The sequence below is a fragment of the Calliopsis andreniformis genome, chromosome 4, assembly GCF_051401765.1.
Source record: "Calliopsis andreniformis isolate RMS-2024a chromosome 4, iyCalAndr_principal, whole genome shotgun sequence".
Lineage (NCBI taxonomy): Eukaryota > Metazoa > Arthropoda > Insecta > Hymenoptera > Andrenidae > Calliopsis > Calliopsis andreniformis.
Window position 1 is genome coordinate 13,448,241 of NC_135065.1, and position 16,295 is coordinate 13,464,535.

General features: G+C 35.8%; 3 protein-coding genes and 1 long non-coding RNA gene across 8 annotated transcripts; 2 read left to right on the forward strand and 2 right to left on the reverse strand.

Annotated features, from left to right (window-relative positions):
• Positions 1 to 1,393: 1,393 nt before the first annotated feature.
• LOC143177770 (uncharacterized) lies at positions 1,394 to 2,790 on the reverse strand. 2 transcript variants are annotated; one of them, XR_013001650.1, is made up of 3 exons: positions 2,616 to 2,778; positions 2,113 to 2,209; positions 1,394 to 1,796 (listed from the first exon to the last, which is right to left on the reverse strand). It is a non-coding gene; the product is annotated as an uncharacterized LOC143177770 (long non-coding RNA). The 2 variants fall into 2 exon arrangements; XR_013001651.1 differs by lacking the exon at positions 2,113 to 2,209 and having other exon boundaries at positions 2,616 to 2,790.
• A 182-nt stretch (positions 2,791 to 2,972) lies between these two features.
• LOC143177761 (ankyrin repeat domain-containing protein 13D) lies at positions 2,973 to 7,345 on the forward strand. 2 transcript variants are annotated; one of them, XM_076375907.1, is made up of 13 exons: positions 2,973 to 3,197; positions 3,820 to 3,955; positions 4,026 to 4,150; positions 4,232 to 4,277; positions 4,347 to 4,490; positions 5,172 to 5,352; positions 5,427 to 5,672; positions 5,716 to 5,866; positions 5,932 to 6,082; positions 6,159 to 6,320; positions 6,391 to 6,491; positions 6,558 to 6,646; positions 6,961 to 7,345. In XM_076375907.1, exons 1-13 carry the CDS (start codon positions 3,099 to 3,101, stop codon positions 7,196 to 7,198), a joined length of 1,869 nt encoding a protein of 622 aa, XP_076232022.1. In that variant the 5' UTR covers positions 2,973 to 3,098; the 3' UTR covers positions 7,199 to 7,345. The 2 variants fall into 2 exon arrangements, with proteins under 2 accessions (XP_076232022.1, XP_076232023.1); XM_076375908.1 differs by having other exon boundaries at positions 5,427 to 5,649; positions 5,738 to 5,866.
• An 896-nt stretch (positions 7,346 to 8,241) lies between these two features.
• Mip40 (Myb-interacting protein 40) lies at positions 8,242 to 9,851 on the reverse strand. 3 transcript variants are annotated; one of them, XM_076375922.1, is made up of 7 exons: positions 9,698 to 9,851; positions 9,486 to 9,564; positions 9,255 to 9,390; positions 8,972 to 9,190; positions 8,715 to 8,898; positions 8,471 to 8,619; positions 8,242 to 8,379 (listed from the first exon to the last, which is right to left on the reverse strand). In XM_076375922.1, exons 2-7 carry the CDS (start codon positions 9,562 to 9,564, stop codon positions 8,358 to 8,360), a joined length of 789 nt encoding a protein of 262 aa, XP_076232037.1. In that variant the 5' UTR covers positions 9,698 to 9,851; the 3' UTR covers positions 8,242 to 8,357. The 3 variants fall into 3 exon arrangements, with proteins under 3 accessions (XP_076232037.1, XP_076232038.1, XP_076232036.1); XM_076375923.1 differs by having other exon boundaries at positions 8,972 to 9,175; positions 9,255 to 9,393; XM_076375921.1 differs by having other exon boundaries at positions 9,255 to 9,393.
• Positions 9,791 to 12,067, forward strand: LOC143177763 (multiple inositol polyphosphate phosphatase 1). Its single transcript, XM_076375912.1, has 9 exons — positions 9,791 to 9,804; positions 9,962 to 10,288; positions 10,348 to 10,658; positions 10,733 to 10,858; positions 10,937 to 11,081; positions 11,153 to 11,253; positions 11,307 to 11,416; positions 11,490 to 11,684; positions 11,765 to 12,067. Exons 2-9 carry the CDS (start codon positions 10,120 to 10,122, stop codon positions 11,934 to 11,936), a joined length of 1,329 nt encoding a protein of 442 aa, XP_076232027.1. The 5' UTR covers positions 9,791 to 9,804; positions 9,962 to 10,119; the 3' UTR covers positions 11,937 to 12,067.
• The last annotated feature ends 4,228 nt before the right edge of the window (positions 12,068 to 16,295 follow it).

The window sequence follows — 16,295 nt, forward strand, 5'->3', positions numbered from 1 at the left end:
ATCCAGGTATGTGGCATTTATGTATTGATATCGTCATAAATAAAAACCGTGTTTATTTATTAAATTGACATTTCTTTATATAATTGGTACCTTCTGCTCCTGTAATAGACTAATCTGAACACTTTTGCATGATAGTTAACTAAATTTAGAGTGATTAATATTATAATTGCAGAAATTTAATTTCAGGGGGCACCGGGCCCTGATGATACGGCCCTTAAGAAAAGTTGCTAACGACAACTTCGCCATCTAGCGGCGGACCGCGAACTACGATTTCCATTCAGGACCGTAATATTGAAAACAGTACCCTCAAAAAATAAATACATCTGTACTAAAAAAAGTAATTAACAGATCATTTTTTAATGAAAAACCGCTCGTAATCATGTAAACTGTGAAGAATAGAGTCCAAATATGATAATAAATGCATAAACAATTGGATATTTAAAGAGAAACAATGAATTTATCCTTCTTTATTTATTTATAGCGTTATTTACTATTCTATAGGGAAATACGCATTGTTTATAACTAACTCAGGTCACCTATTACCGTTCTGCATCATAATATTGCGAATTTATTGTTTGTTTAAACATTTGATATAATATTTACAAAGGGGCACCGGGCCCTGATGATACGGCCCTTAACGAAAGTTGCTAGCGACAACTTCGCCATCTAGCGGTGGTGCCCAAGAACTAAATTCGAAGTTCGAAATTTACTACTGAATTGAAACTTTTAGTTCTGGGGCGCCACCGCTAGATGGCGAAGTTGTCGCTAGCAACTTTCGTTAAGGGCCGTATCATCAGGGCCCGGTGCCCCTTTGTAAAAATTATATCAAATTTTTAAACAAACAATAAATTCGCAATATTATGATGCAGAACGGTAATAGGTGACCTGAGTTAGTTATAAACAATGCGCGTTTCCCGATAGAATAGTAAATAACGCTATAAATAAATAAAGAAGGATAAATTCATTGTTTCTCTTTAAATATCCAATTGTTTATGCATTTATTATTATATTTGGAGTTTATCCTTCTCAGTTTACATGATTACGAACGGTTTTTCATTAAAAAATGATCTGTTAATTGTTTTTTTAGCATTAAAATATTTATTCTTTGGTGGTACCGTCTGCAATGAAAAATCGTAGTTCGCGGATCGCCGCTAGATGGCGAAGTTGTCGTTAGCAACTTTCCTTAAGGGCCGTATCATCAGGGCCCGGTACCCTTTTAGCAAAAATTTGTCAAATTTTGTAAAAATCTGTGAAATAAGAATTTATTTGTTATCTACAGCCTCTTTTTTGTTAATTCGAATATGCTCCGTCAATGTTTTAGTCCAAGACTTACGAAATATGTATAATATTATTAAGAGTATAAGGATTAGAATAAATGGAAACAATTGTTAAGTACTTGATATTTGCGTGCGTTCATTATTATTTCTTTCTCTTAATTGTACAGTTAACAAAAATACAATAGTCAAGTGTATTACTTTAGCATTGCAACTTGAAAATTGATATTCCAAAACATATATGTTATCACTCTCATTTCAAGAGTCTATTTGTTTACAATCTCTTATAATATATTAAGTGCATTCATTCCTCTATCTCCATCAGCGTAGACCTACGTCCTGGGAGATTAACAATACGTACACCAGGCAGTGAATTAAATTCATTTATAACAAACTGAGGATCCTCTTCCCACATTTCTTGGAGGAGCCTCTTGAATTCTCTGTATATCCTTTCCAAATACTGACGATATTTCCTTTTGTTATTATTCCTCAGTATTGTTGAGTTGGAGGTTCTCATATTTTCTGCAAAAACAAAACAATGGACTTTGTTAATAACTCTGCTGCACCAGGCACTGAAATTAATGGGGTTTGTTTATTTTCATGCTTGTAAGCCCTCAGAACACAATGACAGTAGTGTTCAAGTCAGGATTCTCCTATCAATTTCATAATAATCCTTTAATATACGCTATATTCCTTTATTTTTCAGGCAGATCCACCATTTTGGAATATAGAGAACCCAGATTTAACGTACAGAACTATAACGCGCGCGACGCAATAGAATCACAACAATTTTCAACACGAAAATTTATAGCACTATTATTCAACATCGCGTCCTCACCTTGCGTCACACGATCCACAACAAATATGATCAATAGATTCCCGCGTAAACAAAGGGGGAAAAGTTCGGATGCATTTGACTATTCCTCCCCGCGAGCCTGTTGACATACAGAGTGTCGCAGAAAGTAATCAACAAATTTCTCCGATGCATCAACAGGCTACGACATAAACGAATCATGCATCATCTTAAAAAAATTCAAATGACTTTGAAACATTGAAAACCGACCAGTAGGAGAAACTGACTTGTTGCATCATATGATCTCTCAAATCAAATATTTTCTTTTTTCAGCAATTTTTTATCTGCAAAATAAATCGGGGGGTATCCATGCAGTTGCATTTGTAGGTCATGGATTCTATGTGGTAAAAATTAGAAAATTTTACAAAGAATATTTAACCCCTTCTACAAATACGAATTCAAAGCCATTTGACATTAAAATGTTCCGCCTGCAAAGGGTTAATAAGTTCCAGGATGAAGTAAAATAAGCCAGAATGAGCAACACATACCCTACATATTTTGGGACCTGGATATGTTCCTGTTACATCTGCTTCTAATTCAGTCTAAATTCGTTAATACCGTCACAGTAATATTGAAATTTTTCAAATTTCAAGTTTTTTATTCCCCACCTTTTAAAGTCCCCTTATTTAGGGTATTTTGATTTTTGGATACATCATTCCGGAGAAATAATAGACGTTCCTAAATTCTCTGGAACATAGTCGCTACAGATTTGATAGGTTTGAGAACGAGAATTTTATTTGCATATGTAGCAGTCTTCCCTTCTATCGGTAATGCACTCGACAGGAGATTCGGAGTTTCTTATCTAGACACCTTTACCCGGTCGATGAGTAATGACCATCGTTTACTCGCCACTCATCCGCCTTGGTGGGTGTCATGTATTCGTCTGACAAAATTGTGTGTTTTGTGTTTGGATCGTGGAACTTCAAATAATTACTGGTGTTGTATGTCAGCGTTAACTGGACTCGATAGAAATGGTGAATACAGAGACGATACAAAAGAATTATCCGCTGCATTGGCTTGTGTGGAATGACAGCTATGAAGAACTCGAGGAGGAATTGTCTTCGAGGACGGTTTGTATAAGAAATAAATATTTTATTGATGGAATCAGTCATATACTTTAGTAAACAAACTCGATAGTGATGTTACTAGATTGAGATGATCATTCGTCACTGTTCCCCTTTTTTGTAAAATGCATTTGACACATGACATTTCTTGTGCATCTGGTTCCTCTGTTGAAGTTTCAAGACAAAATAAACATTAGGTCTTTAGTGGCAAAAAGAAGCTCATTTCCTCAGATTTACAATATTTAGCATGTGTTTTGAATTGTACTTTCTTTCTGCAATGTTGAGAAGAAGTAGAAACTAATGTCAAATACTTTAATTAATGAATCATGAAATTTCAATCTGTTGAAATTAATTGCATGTTATCATATTGATTTGACCATGTCACTTGATATACTGTCAGAGAGACTTATAGGTGAAACCTAACGTGTGTGGGAAACCATAAATGTTCAATGACTCGTAACCTTTGATATTATGCTTTGAATATATTATTGATCAATTTGATAAAGCTTATAAAATGATTGCATTATAAGGTGTTTATCTTTGCCCCCAGTTATAACCGTTGTAAGATTATGATACTTGAAATAATAATATAAAGTTGAAAGTTAATAATTAAGAAATCATTTTTCAGCACGATATTGAGAAATTTGATATCAGAGGAAGAACACCATTAATGTTAGCTGTAACTTTGGGCCACATTGATTGTGTTGAAGTATTGCTACAGCATGAAGCCAATGTTAACACAGAAAATACTCAAGGATGGACTGGTAATAACTCTGTATAAATTATGATAATAATTTGATAAGCAAAGTTTTAATATCATTATTTTACTTGCAGTGGTTCAGGAGGCAGTTAGTAGAAGAAATCCTAGTATATTACAGATGGTGCTAGCACATAGGGATTATCAAAGATATTGCAACCGGGTAGCTGGCATACCAGAATTACTCCATAAACTTAAACAAGTGAGTTTAGACTTAAGCAGGAAGCATATTAATATTCTAATAAATATAATTGCTAAAATAAATATTGAATAACATTTCTAGGCTCCTGATTTCTATGTAGAAATGAAATGGGAATTTACTAGTTGGGGTAATTATAAAAAATTATAATCTTACCATTTTGGTTATGAATATTAGATTAATATTTTGTTTATTACAGTTCCTCTCGTCTCTAGAATGTGCCCTAGTGATACCTACAAAGTGTACAAACAAGGAAGTAATGTGAGAATTGATACAACTTTATTGGGTTTTGATCACGCGAATTGGCAGCGTGGAAACCGCAGTTATGTCTTTAAAGGGCAAAGTAAGTATTTAAATACCATTGTTTATCATAGAAATTAAATTCGTAAAACTTATTTCAATCTTCAGGTGTCTTGAGCGTTTTTCGTTTTACATTCGTAGTAAAATTTTTCGTTTGTTCTTTAATTATGTATATTATTAAATGCAAGCTGCATCAAATGTACCTGTGGCAATTAGATGTGAACGGAGTTATGTGTTCAGTATGGTGGGACGAGCGTCAGGTGATGGAATTACATTTACAATTGAGTTGATACATAGAATTTTTATAATGTATGCATTTTTTTGGGGATAGAGAATTTTTTTAATAGATTTATTACACATATTATCTGTTTTTTTTTTTTTTTTTTTTTATTATTATTATTATTAATTATTTCTTTGCAATTCTTATTAATTTTAAAAATAAACCTGTATGTGGTAAGTGTACATGCTATGCAGTTACAAATATCGTAATTATCTGCTTTTAATACATATTTATTGTCTGATTAGTGAGTAGTTAAATATGCATATTTAAATATAAAATATTTAAAAGGAAATTGTGTATTAGAATATGTGGAATTAGTAGCTGTAAAGTGTAACACCAATTAGTTCGACTTTTATATCATAAAATATCGTAAAACATCCATTCAGTAATTAGTTCATTGAGAAATTGCTTAGAAATATAAGAATATAATTTTTGTTCATACAGACGATGGAGCCACGATGATGGAAGTGGACCATGAAACACGGAAAGTGTATGTCGAGCATATGAAACTTATAGATGTCGATAATATACAAGTAATGGAACCCTCGGAAGAAGGTGTGTTAGCTCGTTTTAGGAATCCTATAGTTACTACATATATAGACACGGATAAAATCAGTTTTGAACGGTAATTGCATTTCCTGCTTTAGTACTGTAATCATGCTTAAATGCTTCTTTCTAAAACTACTTATTTATGATTAGGAATAAAGCTGGTTTATGGGGATGGCGTTCCGACAAAAGTGAAGTAATAAATGGTCACGTGTGTAAGGTTTTTAGTGCAAGCAATGTAGAGTTAATAACGAAAACCCGATTAGAACATTTATCCGAGCCAGACAAAGTAAGGGCTCGTGCACCTCGTACGCCTCTTCAATCGTTCCTTGGAATAGCGGAGCAGCAGTTAGAAAGCTTGAGTGCGACTACGAGTGTAACTTTTCATTATTTTTCTAAGTATATATTTACAATATATAATCTGTAATTATTTCAGAATTAGTTTATTAAATTATTTGCTCCAGGAAGAGTATAACAACGTTGGAAATTATTCAAACGTTACAGCCGAAGAATATTTTGATCCAGATGTTGATTTAAACGGAAGGGATATAGGCGTACCAAAAGAAGTTAATACAAAAATTCAGAAATTTAAGGTATTTTATAGCTGTTCAATTGAGTTTAATAAAACTACCGATATGCTAATTAATTGCACTTACAGGCAACTTTATGGCTTAGTGAAGAGTATCCATTAAGTCTTCAAGAACAAATTATGCCAATTATTGATCTTATGGCAATATCTAGTTCACATTTTGCAAAATTAAAAGACTTTATACAAATGCAATTACCAGCCGGATTTCCTGTTAAAATCGGTAAATTTATGATTCAAATATATATATAGTAGAACGACATTTAATAAACAATGAAATTGTTGCTTCTTTTCCGCAGAAATTCCTCTGCTTCATATGTTAAATGCAAGAATAACATTTGGGAATATTTTCGGCATGGATCAAGAAGTGCCTCATGTCGGGCACTTACAAGAAACTAATAGAATGACTTGTTTAGTCGATGATACCTGTTTTGAAGCACCGATGGGATACGTAAAACTGGGTAAGCTTTACGCTACAATAAAATTGAACCAATGAGTATAAGCACTGCGATATGTAATTTTTTTTTATAGGTGCTGAAGTTCGAACACAATTCAGTATTGAAGAAGAAGACGACTTACTACAGTTTGCTATTCAGCAAAGTTTACTAGAAGCTGGAAGTGAACGCGATGAGGTATATATAGAAGTTTCTGAAAATTATTACGTACATATTATACTTTAATTAATTTTAATGATTAAGGTTGATATATGGGAAGCCTTGGGAGCTCAGAAACCATCTCGACCAACAACGCCTAATATGTCCTCCGAAGAAGAAAGGCAACTTCAAAGGTACGCAAACATAACGTTCACGGGAATGCCGTTTTAGATATTTTGTTTTTATTTGAAAAGTTCTAAACGATTTATTTTGCATGTGTTCTTGCTCAACAATTCATATTCAGGAAGGTGGGTGGAGGATTCTTGTTACAGATAGTGTAATTCAAAGAGATCATCAAACTGCATCAAATGCAAGAGATTAAATGATGTGTTAGTCTTTTTAATTTCTTTTAAAAATTCCATTTCTGACATATTTAGTTTAGATCTTTTGTTCGCGTTAATGTTAAGCAACGAATAGCCATAAACTCTTACCTTTCTGTTTAATGCAGAGCTATTCAAGCAAGCCTGGCGCTGTATCAGGAAACTACTGCTATATGTGCGAGCGGTCGAAGTAACACGAATGGAACAGACGGTGCGGAGGATTCTGATGCGCTCGAGGATACGGCAGAACAGTTGAGAATTGCGTTAAGGCTTTCAGAGCAACAGCAAATAGAAGAGGAGCAGCGTCGATTACTGGAAGAAGAAACGTTTCGGCAAGTGTTGGAATTGTCTCTTACGGACAAGTGAATTTGAAAATGTGCAATAGTCAAAGAAATTTGTTCGAGCTATACTTCCACGATTACGAGAAATCTTCCGGCTGCACGTCGATGAGACTATCAAATCAGACATCATTTCCTACGACTCACAAAATACATTGAAGAAGCAAAACTTTTGCTTACACAACAGACATTTGTTATTATAATATACATAGTCACAGAGTACAGGTTGAATGGAGAAAATCGTATAATAGGACTAACTATGAAAGTAAATGATTTAAATTATGTTATTTATTACTTAGCTACATTTTATATGAAAGATCGATTTAGTGGTACGAGGATCGTATGGTACGTAACATTCAGAAGTCTTGAAAATTACAATTGCTCTGGCATCAAGTCGAAACATTTTTCTTTAGCTTCAATTATGCATACTCAACTAAAATAATATCGATCGAATACGGATAAAATTTTGCTGAAAGTACGTACTGTAAGTGACGACTATCAATATTTAAAATAAAAAGCTCGTAATTCTCAAGCCTTCGACAATTATTCGTTTCATCCTCTCTCCTACTGTTAGAAATTCTTCTCCAGAAGTTTCTAATCTCTAAATTTATTTATGGAATAAATGTCTCGTGAAACAGTACAGTGAAAACTGCCTTTCTTAACGTTTGGGCAACTGAAAACTATTCCAAGTTCCTTTTCGTAGCCGTGATAAAATAATTGTAAGTAGCGTTTCAATTTATTAAGAGTAGTGCTAATGTAACGAAAGTTTGTTGTTTATTCCTTATAGTTTATTCATTGTAGATGAATAATTCTGTTGAAATACTACAAATTACGTGTACGGAATAAGAGATCATTAATTAACCTGTTATGGTAGTGTACCAAAATTTGTATCGAAAATCAAACATAATTATACTACACATATCACGACTCTATAGAAATTTCTATTGGAGAAACAAATTATTGCCTGTCGCGCGATTCCTTTACCACTCGAACTAATCATTTCTAACAAAATGCAATTGCAGTTTGTTAATTACTCTGTAATAAAATGGTATATTTCTACAAGTAGTATACAAGAGGTGTGTGTTTAAAATAAAATGTGTGTAGCAAAATATGATAAAAGGTTCCATGCTGATCGAGCACAGATTTTGTTAACAATAGCTAATGGTATTGATACTGCCACAGATAGATTACTCAAATTCTGATTGTGCCCTAAAACAGAAATGTTTTTCAAATAAAATTATGTTTCACTATTTTCAATTTAGTGTGCAAAATATTTTTTATCTATACCTCTAATACAAACCTTTTAAATATAGTATTTAGTATGTTGGCACTGTGTATGAAACGTTGTTCATTTTTATGCGCTTGTTGATGCCATTTTTTACGTACCGCATTCCAATGCATTCCGTGTTCTCTTAACAACGTTTCTCGTGATTTCAAAGGCTGTCCGTCCTAGAATATTTTATACATAAGTATTTATTACAATATAATTAGTGATCACTTTATACAAAGATGGTAAAATATATCAATTTCTCTTGGCATCTTACATAATCTAAATTCAACTCTTCCTTTTCCCTAGGTATTGGAGAAGGTATACGGTTTCTAGGTATAGCTTCTTCACAAGGCAAAGGAGGTGGCAAGTAATGAACATCACGTACTTCTCCATTTGCATCCAATATGTTATTACTTACGTTAACTTCATTTACTATCTCTGGACTTGGACTGCGTATTCTGAAAGACAAATATAAGATGAGGGAACAAATTAAATTGATTTTTATTTTGAAAAGCATTTCCTGTGAGTTACTTTGGAACAAGATTAGGATTTCTTGGCTGATTAGCCATCCAGGCCCTGCATATTGGATATAGTGGTGTATCTTCTTGGAACTGTGCTAAGTCAACACTTCGGTCAAATAGTTTCATTACATAAGTGTGATGAAATGCAGTGTCCATTTGTACTTGTCTGCGACGGCGTACTTTTCTTGGCTGGTGATAACCCGTTGATTTTGTCCTAAATATATTATCACTAAAAATGAGTATCCATTATTTAAGACAAAAGGAATATAATAGAATACCCTGAAAAACATTACATTTTCTTTGCTTGATGTTTATAATCCTGTGCAGAATTCTCTTCACTTGATTCTGCTGATGATCCTGAATCACTATGTTGCAATAATTCTCTTAGAGCTCCCTTTAAACGATCTCTTGCAACAAGCACATCACTATCTGCTGTAATAAAATTAATTAAAAATATAGATCGCCTATATCATCTTTACGAAATTGTTGATATTAATAAATGTAAATAAAACATTTTCCATTACCTATTTCATCTTTTATTTCTACTTTCACACGTCCAGGAGTTGGTGCAGGAGGCGGCTGAATATTTCTTTTCTTTCCCATCTATATTGTAAATGGAAAACAGTATTACGAATACATTTATATATGCAAGTTTCAACGCAAGTTCAAGTGTACCAGGTTAGAAAACTGAGCAATTTAGTTTCACGTCACTTCGATGACAAACAAGTAAATTTACCTTCTTTCGTATCTTCAATTTATTCTTGCTTCTTTTGCATAAATGTTACATTATGTTATTTCTATACAATGAAAAAGTTATTGTATAAAAGTGCGAAATGATGCTAGGTAAGTTTCTACGTTCAATATCACGCGCTGATTCTTTTTTTAGATATGGCACAGTTCATCATTGGATAACATAGCGTCTGAGATTTTCATTGGTAAATTTTGACTATGTCGCTTTTTTAAACATATTTTGATTAAATTTTATTTTCACTTCAATCAGGTTTTATGATAGAAAATACAAATAGTACAGAATTAATGTAAAAAATGTTGGGTCAATGTCTTATGATAAGTTTATCCCAAGTCTGTCACTTGTTGAATAAATAATCATGTCATTAAAATGTATCTAAATTTCTGACTGAAGAGAGAATTGATAGCAAAATGCAGAGAATGTGGTCTGTTCAAGTATTTATAATTCTTAGCCTAACTATAATGGTTTGCTTTGTGCAAAATTGTTTACTACCGAATGCAGATTATAAATGTAGACTGGGAACAAAGACACCCTACAGACTTATAGCAAATTATGATGATTCTCCCCCTGAATACATGGGTATGTAGAATTATTATTTATATCATTAAAAAACTGACATTTAATAAAAATACTTCTAGGTTGTGCCCCTAAAAAAATATGGATGGTTATAAGACACGGTACAAGATATCCTGGTAAAAAATACATATCATCTTTGATTGAAAAATTACCAAAATTACAGGAAATTATTCTGGAAAACTATCAACAAAATAAAGCAGATATTACAGATGATATAGCATCTCTATTGGTAAAATGGAATTTGACCTTCACGGAAGATGATATTATGAAACTGGCAGAGGAAGGAGAAAATGAAATGATTGATTTAGCAGAAAGATATCAGTCTAGATTTCCTTCCCTTATCCCAGAAATATATGATAATCAGACTTTTAAGGTGAACAAATTTATAATTTTTATTGTTAATATAGTTTCTCACTATGTCTATTAAATATTAATATTAAATTTTAGTTCAAATACACTGCCACTCAGCGTACAAAAGAGAGTGCAAGGAACTTTGCCACTGGTTTATTTGGCAGATTCAATAGTCAAAAAGTTCAATACCCAGAAGCAGAACACAGAGATCCTGTGCTGAGAGTAAATCATAGCTATTTAAGTTACTAGATAGTTGATTTTCTGTTACTTATTGGTAGTCATATTATTTTAAGTTTTTAGTTCTACAAAAACTGCAGCCGTTGGCGTGTGGAAGTGGACAAGAATCCAGATGCATTAATAGAGAAGCAGAAATTTTTAAAGAGCAAGAATTATACTAAAATGTTAGAAAATGTTTCAAAACGTATTGGTCATCAGATTGATCATGGTTAGTACATGAATAATTGATAAATATAATAATAAGCAAACTGCATAGCTTGAAAAAAATTTGCATTCCAGAAACTGCAAGCCTAATGCATACAATGTGTGGATTTGAAACAGCATGGCATGTGGATGTAGAATCTCCTTGGTGTAAAATGTTCTCTTTAGATGATTTCAAGGTAAGTTACATTCTTACATTAATTATACAATTTCTTTAATCTTTATCTTTTAGGTCCTGGAATATGCAGAGGATCTAGAAAAATATTGGATCGATGGCTATGGCTATAAATTGAATTATGAGCAAGCATGTCCTGCTTTGAGAGACATGTTTGACTTTTTCGCGTAAATATTAATTTTTCGAAATTATATTACACTAATTATTACACAATTAAAAGCATGAGTTTCTGTCTCACAGATTAGATAAAGGACCTTCAGTGTCAGCATACTTTACTCATTCAGGCACAATATTAAAATTAATAGCTTCATTAGGAGTTTCCAGAGATGATCAGCACTTAATGCATGATCTTTTTTCTGAGTATGCAGATGAGAGAGCTTGGAGGACTGGCATTATTGATGCATTTGCATCTAATATAGGATTTGTTTTATACAAGTAATCATTAATTGCCATTTTCTATGTAAAAAGCTACTCATACTTCGTCAAATTTTTAAACATACGTAATTTTGTTTCAGTTGTACATCTGGTGGTCCTAGTATTCTTTTTATGCATCAAGAAAGACCACTTAATCTGCCAGGTTGTCCTTCAGATATACCATGCCCATTATCTATCATGAAAGCTCTCTATCCTGATGAAGAAGAAGAATGTCAATTTCATGCAATGTGTTTCAACGAAAAGAATACATGACTAATAGATACATAATTAACAAGTAGCATAAAAGATCTGATAGAACAAATTTTTAGTTACATAAGAGTAAAATATACTATACAAATATTTTTGTATCGTGTAAAGACAATAAATGCATGAATGTGTTTGAAAAATAACAAACATTGTCAATTACCATTAAAAATTAATTAGGAGCTATGTCCTAAGAGAGGAAGTTAGAAAAAAACAAATGAATTTTGTATCCCTATTAAGTGTACAAGGATCGAAGGATAAAGTGCGTTCTGCTGGTTTCGAACATTACATGGTACAGTAAACAGAGAGTTAAACGAACATTGGTTAATACCAGAGAGCATTTAATGTAATGGTTAATTCGAGCTGCTTCGTTCGCAACTGATTGGGGAGAGGGATCGTAAAAAATTAATCGAATCTGACCATGTGGGATGCGGCGAGTACGTGATGCAATTTCGTTCCCAATCGATATACATAGACCTTATGGAAAATCGAACCGATGCGTTGCGCCCTGCATCTCTCTATGTATGTACTGTGTCTAATAATTTACTCTCTCTACTTTCTACTTTTTTTAATCAATTTGCGTGCATTAAGCTATTACATTCTAGGCATGCCGCATAGAATTTGGATAAAATCAATAGCGTAATAGAACACAAGTATCCCTTTCAATGCGATCACTCGTTAAATTTACACATAGAAAATGCTTTAAAGCGAAAACTGTATGACAGAACGACTCCTGTGTTAAAACAAATTTAATAATTTCCAGCAAAACCGAGGGGGATGTGTAAAAATCAATTGATCCTCGGTAGAATCGGCCACGTGACGCAATTCTCTTACAATGGACATGCCCTGTGTGATTGGATTAAGAGAATACCGAGCTGATAACAGTCTCGATCTATTGACAAGAATATCGTCATACAGCCTTCCGCATTTAAATATTCGCTTCGTTCCCTTCTCAGTAAAATAAGAATTGATACTGTTTGCTAGGATCCTCGTATCGCCAATCGAACCTATATTGGCAATTCAAACTTAAATATGAACGAACCGTTTCATTCGAGACGTAGCGAACTATTTCAATTTCATATATCGAGAATTCTTTCGCCGAGTTTTGATCCCCTATTTGCTGAAGAAAGCAAATCCCGTAATCTAGCGAAATATCTGTGACTCTAAGGCAAAACGACCTACATATTGAAAAATTCAAAAAATCGTGCTATTCGCCTCGACCGGTGTACAGCTCATACTTCTCCATTATACATATGAACATTAAAAACAATTGTCCTTCATTTAATACGAAAACTAACGAGACAGAGGAGCTAGAAAACGTGAATTTCTCGATCAGGGAGAATAGGAATGAAACGGCATTGCTGGCGAACGTGTTAAGCGACCGCAGAGCTTGACAGGTGAACGTACGATCTCATCCCATTATTCGGTGACGTTCGACGCGAAAGACGTCGGGTCCATGCAAATCGGGGGCATGGCTTTAATAATACCGAGCGATCGAAAAACGTGAGCAACGAAAAAAAACAAGAAAAAAACTGGGGAAGTTGAACTTCTTAAGCAGAAAGGTTTCACCCCCTTCTTCCCTTATACGCAAGCTGTCCGTTACCTACAGATTGGCACCTACCTTTTTACGAGGATAAACGGCTCCAGCACCGGAAGACCCGACGATTTCTCGTAAATCGATCATCGTTCGCCGTCCCAGGATGTAATATAGAGTAACAGCCCAAGGAAACTTTTTTCCATCAGAATCGATTTGGTCGAAGGGATCGGTCCTGCTTCTTTCCTCAGATCTATCAGAAGTGGCAAACGTGTGGGATTAGTTCGCGGGCTTATCGAATTGGTCGCATAGATGAACGAGGTTAGGGTACGGATTTTGTATCTGAAGGATCTTTCACCTTTCTTAGTTTCAGAGACGGAATTTTTGTCGTTCATTCGTTCTGGGTATTGAGCGTCTTCCAGTCTTCCACGAGATTCAGTTGAATACTACGAAGCAATCAAAAAGGCGCGGGAGTTCGCGAGCGACTGACCTAGTGTAGACAGGATGCAGCTAGATGTAGATCGATCGAGGCGACATGATCGAATGGCGATCGAACTACGACCAACTGTCGATAATATCAACTGATCATAGACGAGTATAGAAGATAGACTCGACAACCAATGTTTTTTTTATAATAGATAAGGTGTATAAGGTGGAAAGCAAAAATATGGGGAGGGGGTGTTAACATTTTTTATTTGAACAAAAACTGACCAATGGTCATTGATGACCACTGGTCAATGATGAGCACTGACCACTGACCACTGGAGTCCATGGTCCAGGAGTCCCTCCAGTGGATCCCCAGGGAGGTCCGCACCCGCCGGAGGACCCGTGACGAGTGAAACGCTCATACTCCTGCAGGGGTATTTATACTGTCTCGGAGAAGAAGAAGACCAAACCAGAGAAGTTGTTCGGGTGGTTAAAACTTCGAAATTAATTTAACGAACAATACTTTGCGAAAAATTCAAATTTTCTTCCCCGGGACAGTATAAATACCCCTGCAGGAGCATGAGCGTCTCACTCGTCGCGGGTCCTCCGGCGGGTGCGGACCTCCCTGGGGATCCACTGGAGGGACTCCCGTGGTCAGTGGTCAGTGGTCATCAATGACCATTGGTCAGTTTTTGGTGAAATAAAAAATTTTTGTTGTGTTGTCCCCCTCGTTTTTGCTTTCCCTATTTTCAAAATTTGATCCATCATTGACTCCTTAAAATTTAAAATGCCCGGATCGGAACTATCTCCCAAATAATCGGCCGATTTCCCTGCTTTATCACTCGATAGCAGAGTATCCCGCCCCAACCGTGTCTCGGGCCCATCGAAACGTGACACGTACGCCCGCATAAATCTGACAGTCGTAGGAATCTATGAACAAAAGCGGAGCCACTTACATGCGCGTAAAGTAAAATTTATGGAACGTGTGGGAATATAAATGCGCGACGTATCATAAATTTCACTCGTCGGACGGTTGAAAAGGTGTGGTGGGAAAATAGGGTAAAGGGGGTAGAAGGCCTTCTCAGCCTCGAGGAGGTACTAACGATATTGTTCGGGGCGTTCGCGGGCACCGTGTTCGTCCTCCTCGAACTCTCAGGAGGAAACAACAATTTATTTTATCGGAGCCACGGAAATACCCGGAGGACCAGTCGCAAATCACTGCTTCCTCGTTGCTTTACGATGGAATTTCGTCGTCTTTTTCGTCCATCTACGCTCTCGCCTCTCTTCCTCGCGCTCGTCCCCCTCAACCACCCCTCTCCCATGTCATTCCCCATTCGCTCGTCGTTTTTGCCCTTTCCACGGTTTCTTGCTAGTTTCAAAGTGGCGTTATAAATCGAGGTCGAGCATTATTCTCGTTATTAATCGGCTCGTCAAGTGGGGAAATCGAGGGAACGCGGAAATGGATCTTTTACTATTTCCTTCAGCGAATATTGTACGAGGTGGTGAAAGGGTGTCAAGCTGGTGTGAGACCGTAAACTGTGGTCGACTGAGGATTCAGTTAGAAAAAGAATATTTTTCGCGACCTTCTCCCCGCCTTCTTTCCTGAAAAAGTCAGCTGAGATCTACAGAGCACTCTACTGAAAAATCAGAGTGAGAGGTCGAAAGTTGAGGTATTCATAGGGAAAAATGACTATACCTGCGTTTGCAATATATCAGAAGTTTCGTGGAAGCAGGGACAGCATTTGCAGGAAGAGAGTAGGGCGATATAAATATAAAATGTACGAGCCTGGAGCGTCCGATATATTGACGCTGGCCCCTGGTCCCGACGACCCTTCAGGCGACGAGAAAAGATTGAAGCCACCTTCGGGTGTACTCGTTCGAAAATTCAACTGCAAACGCGTGACTTTCTCGTTTAACCGGTAACCACCGTAGGGAATGAAATGCGGAAGAGTCTGCTGAGTCGAAAGTGGATTTCTTAGCCAGTCAAATTCGACGTCGTCCTGAGGGAAAATGTCCGAGTTCATGAACCACGGTGCCATCGCCCAGGAAAACTTCAATCTACCTTAAATACAAACAGAAATGAGCGAAAACGCGGCTTCTTATCTACCAGTAGAGAATGTTTAAGCCACCGACGACGAGACGTTCTCTGAAGCACGTAATTTCTTAGATCAGCATCTTCTTCGTTTCCTTTTCGGGAAGCTCGATCGACGTGAGCTACTTATCGCTGGAAAAATGTTCATCCGAGACATGACGGCTCTGTTAACGAAGTAGTCATCACGCTTGGCGACACCTCGTTCCGCCTGGCCAGAGGTAAATTGAAATTGGACGCAGTGACGCGAATTATTATAATCCTGAGGCTGCTCGGCTCCCGCAAAACCCCGTCGGGCGTTTTTCCCGCCGAATTCTCT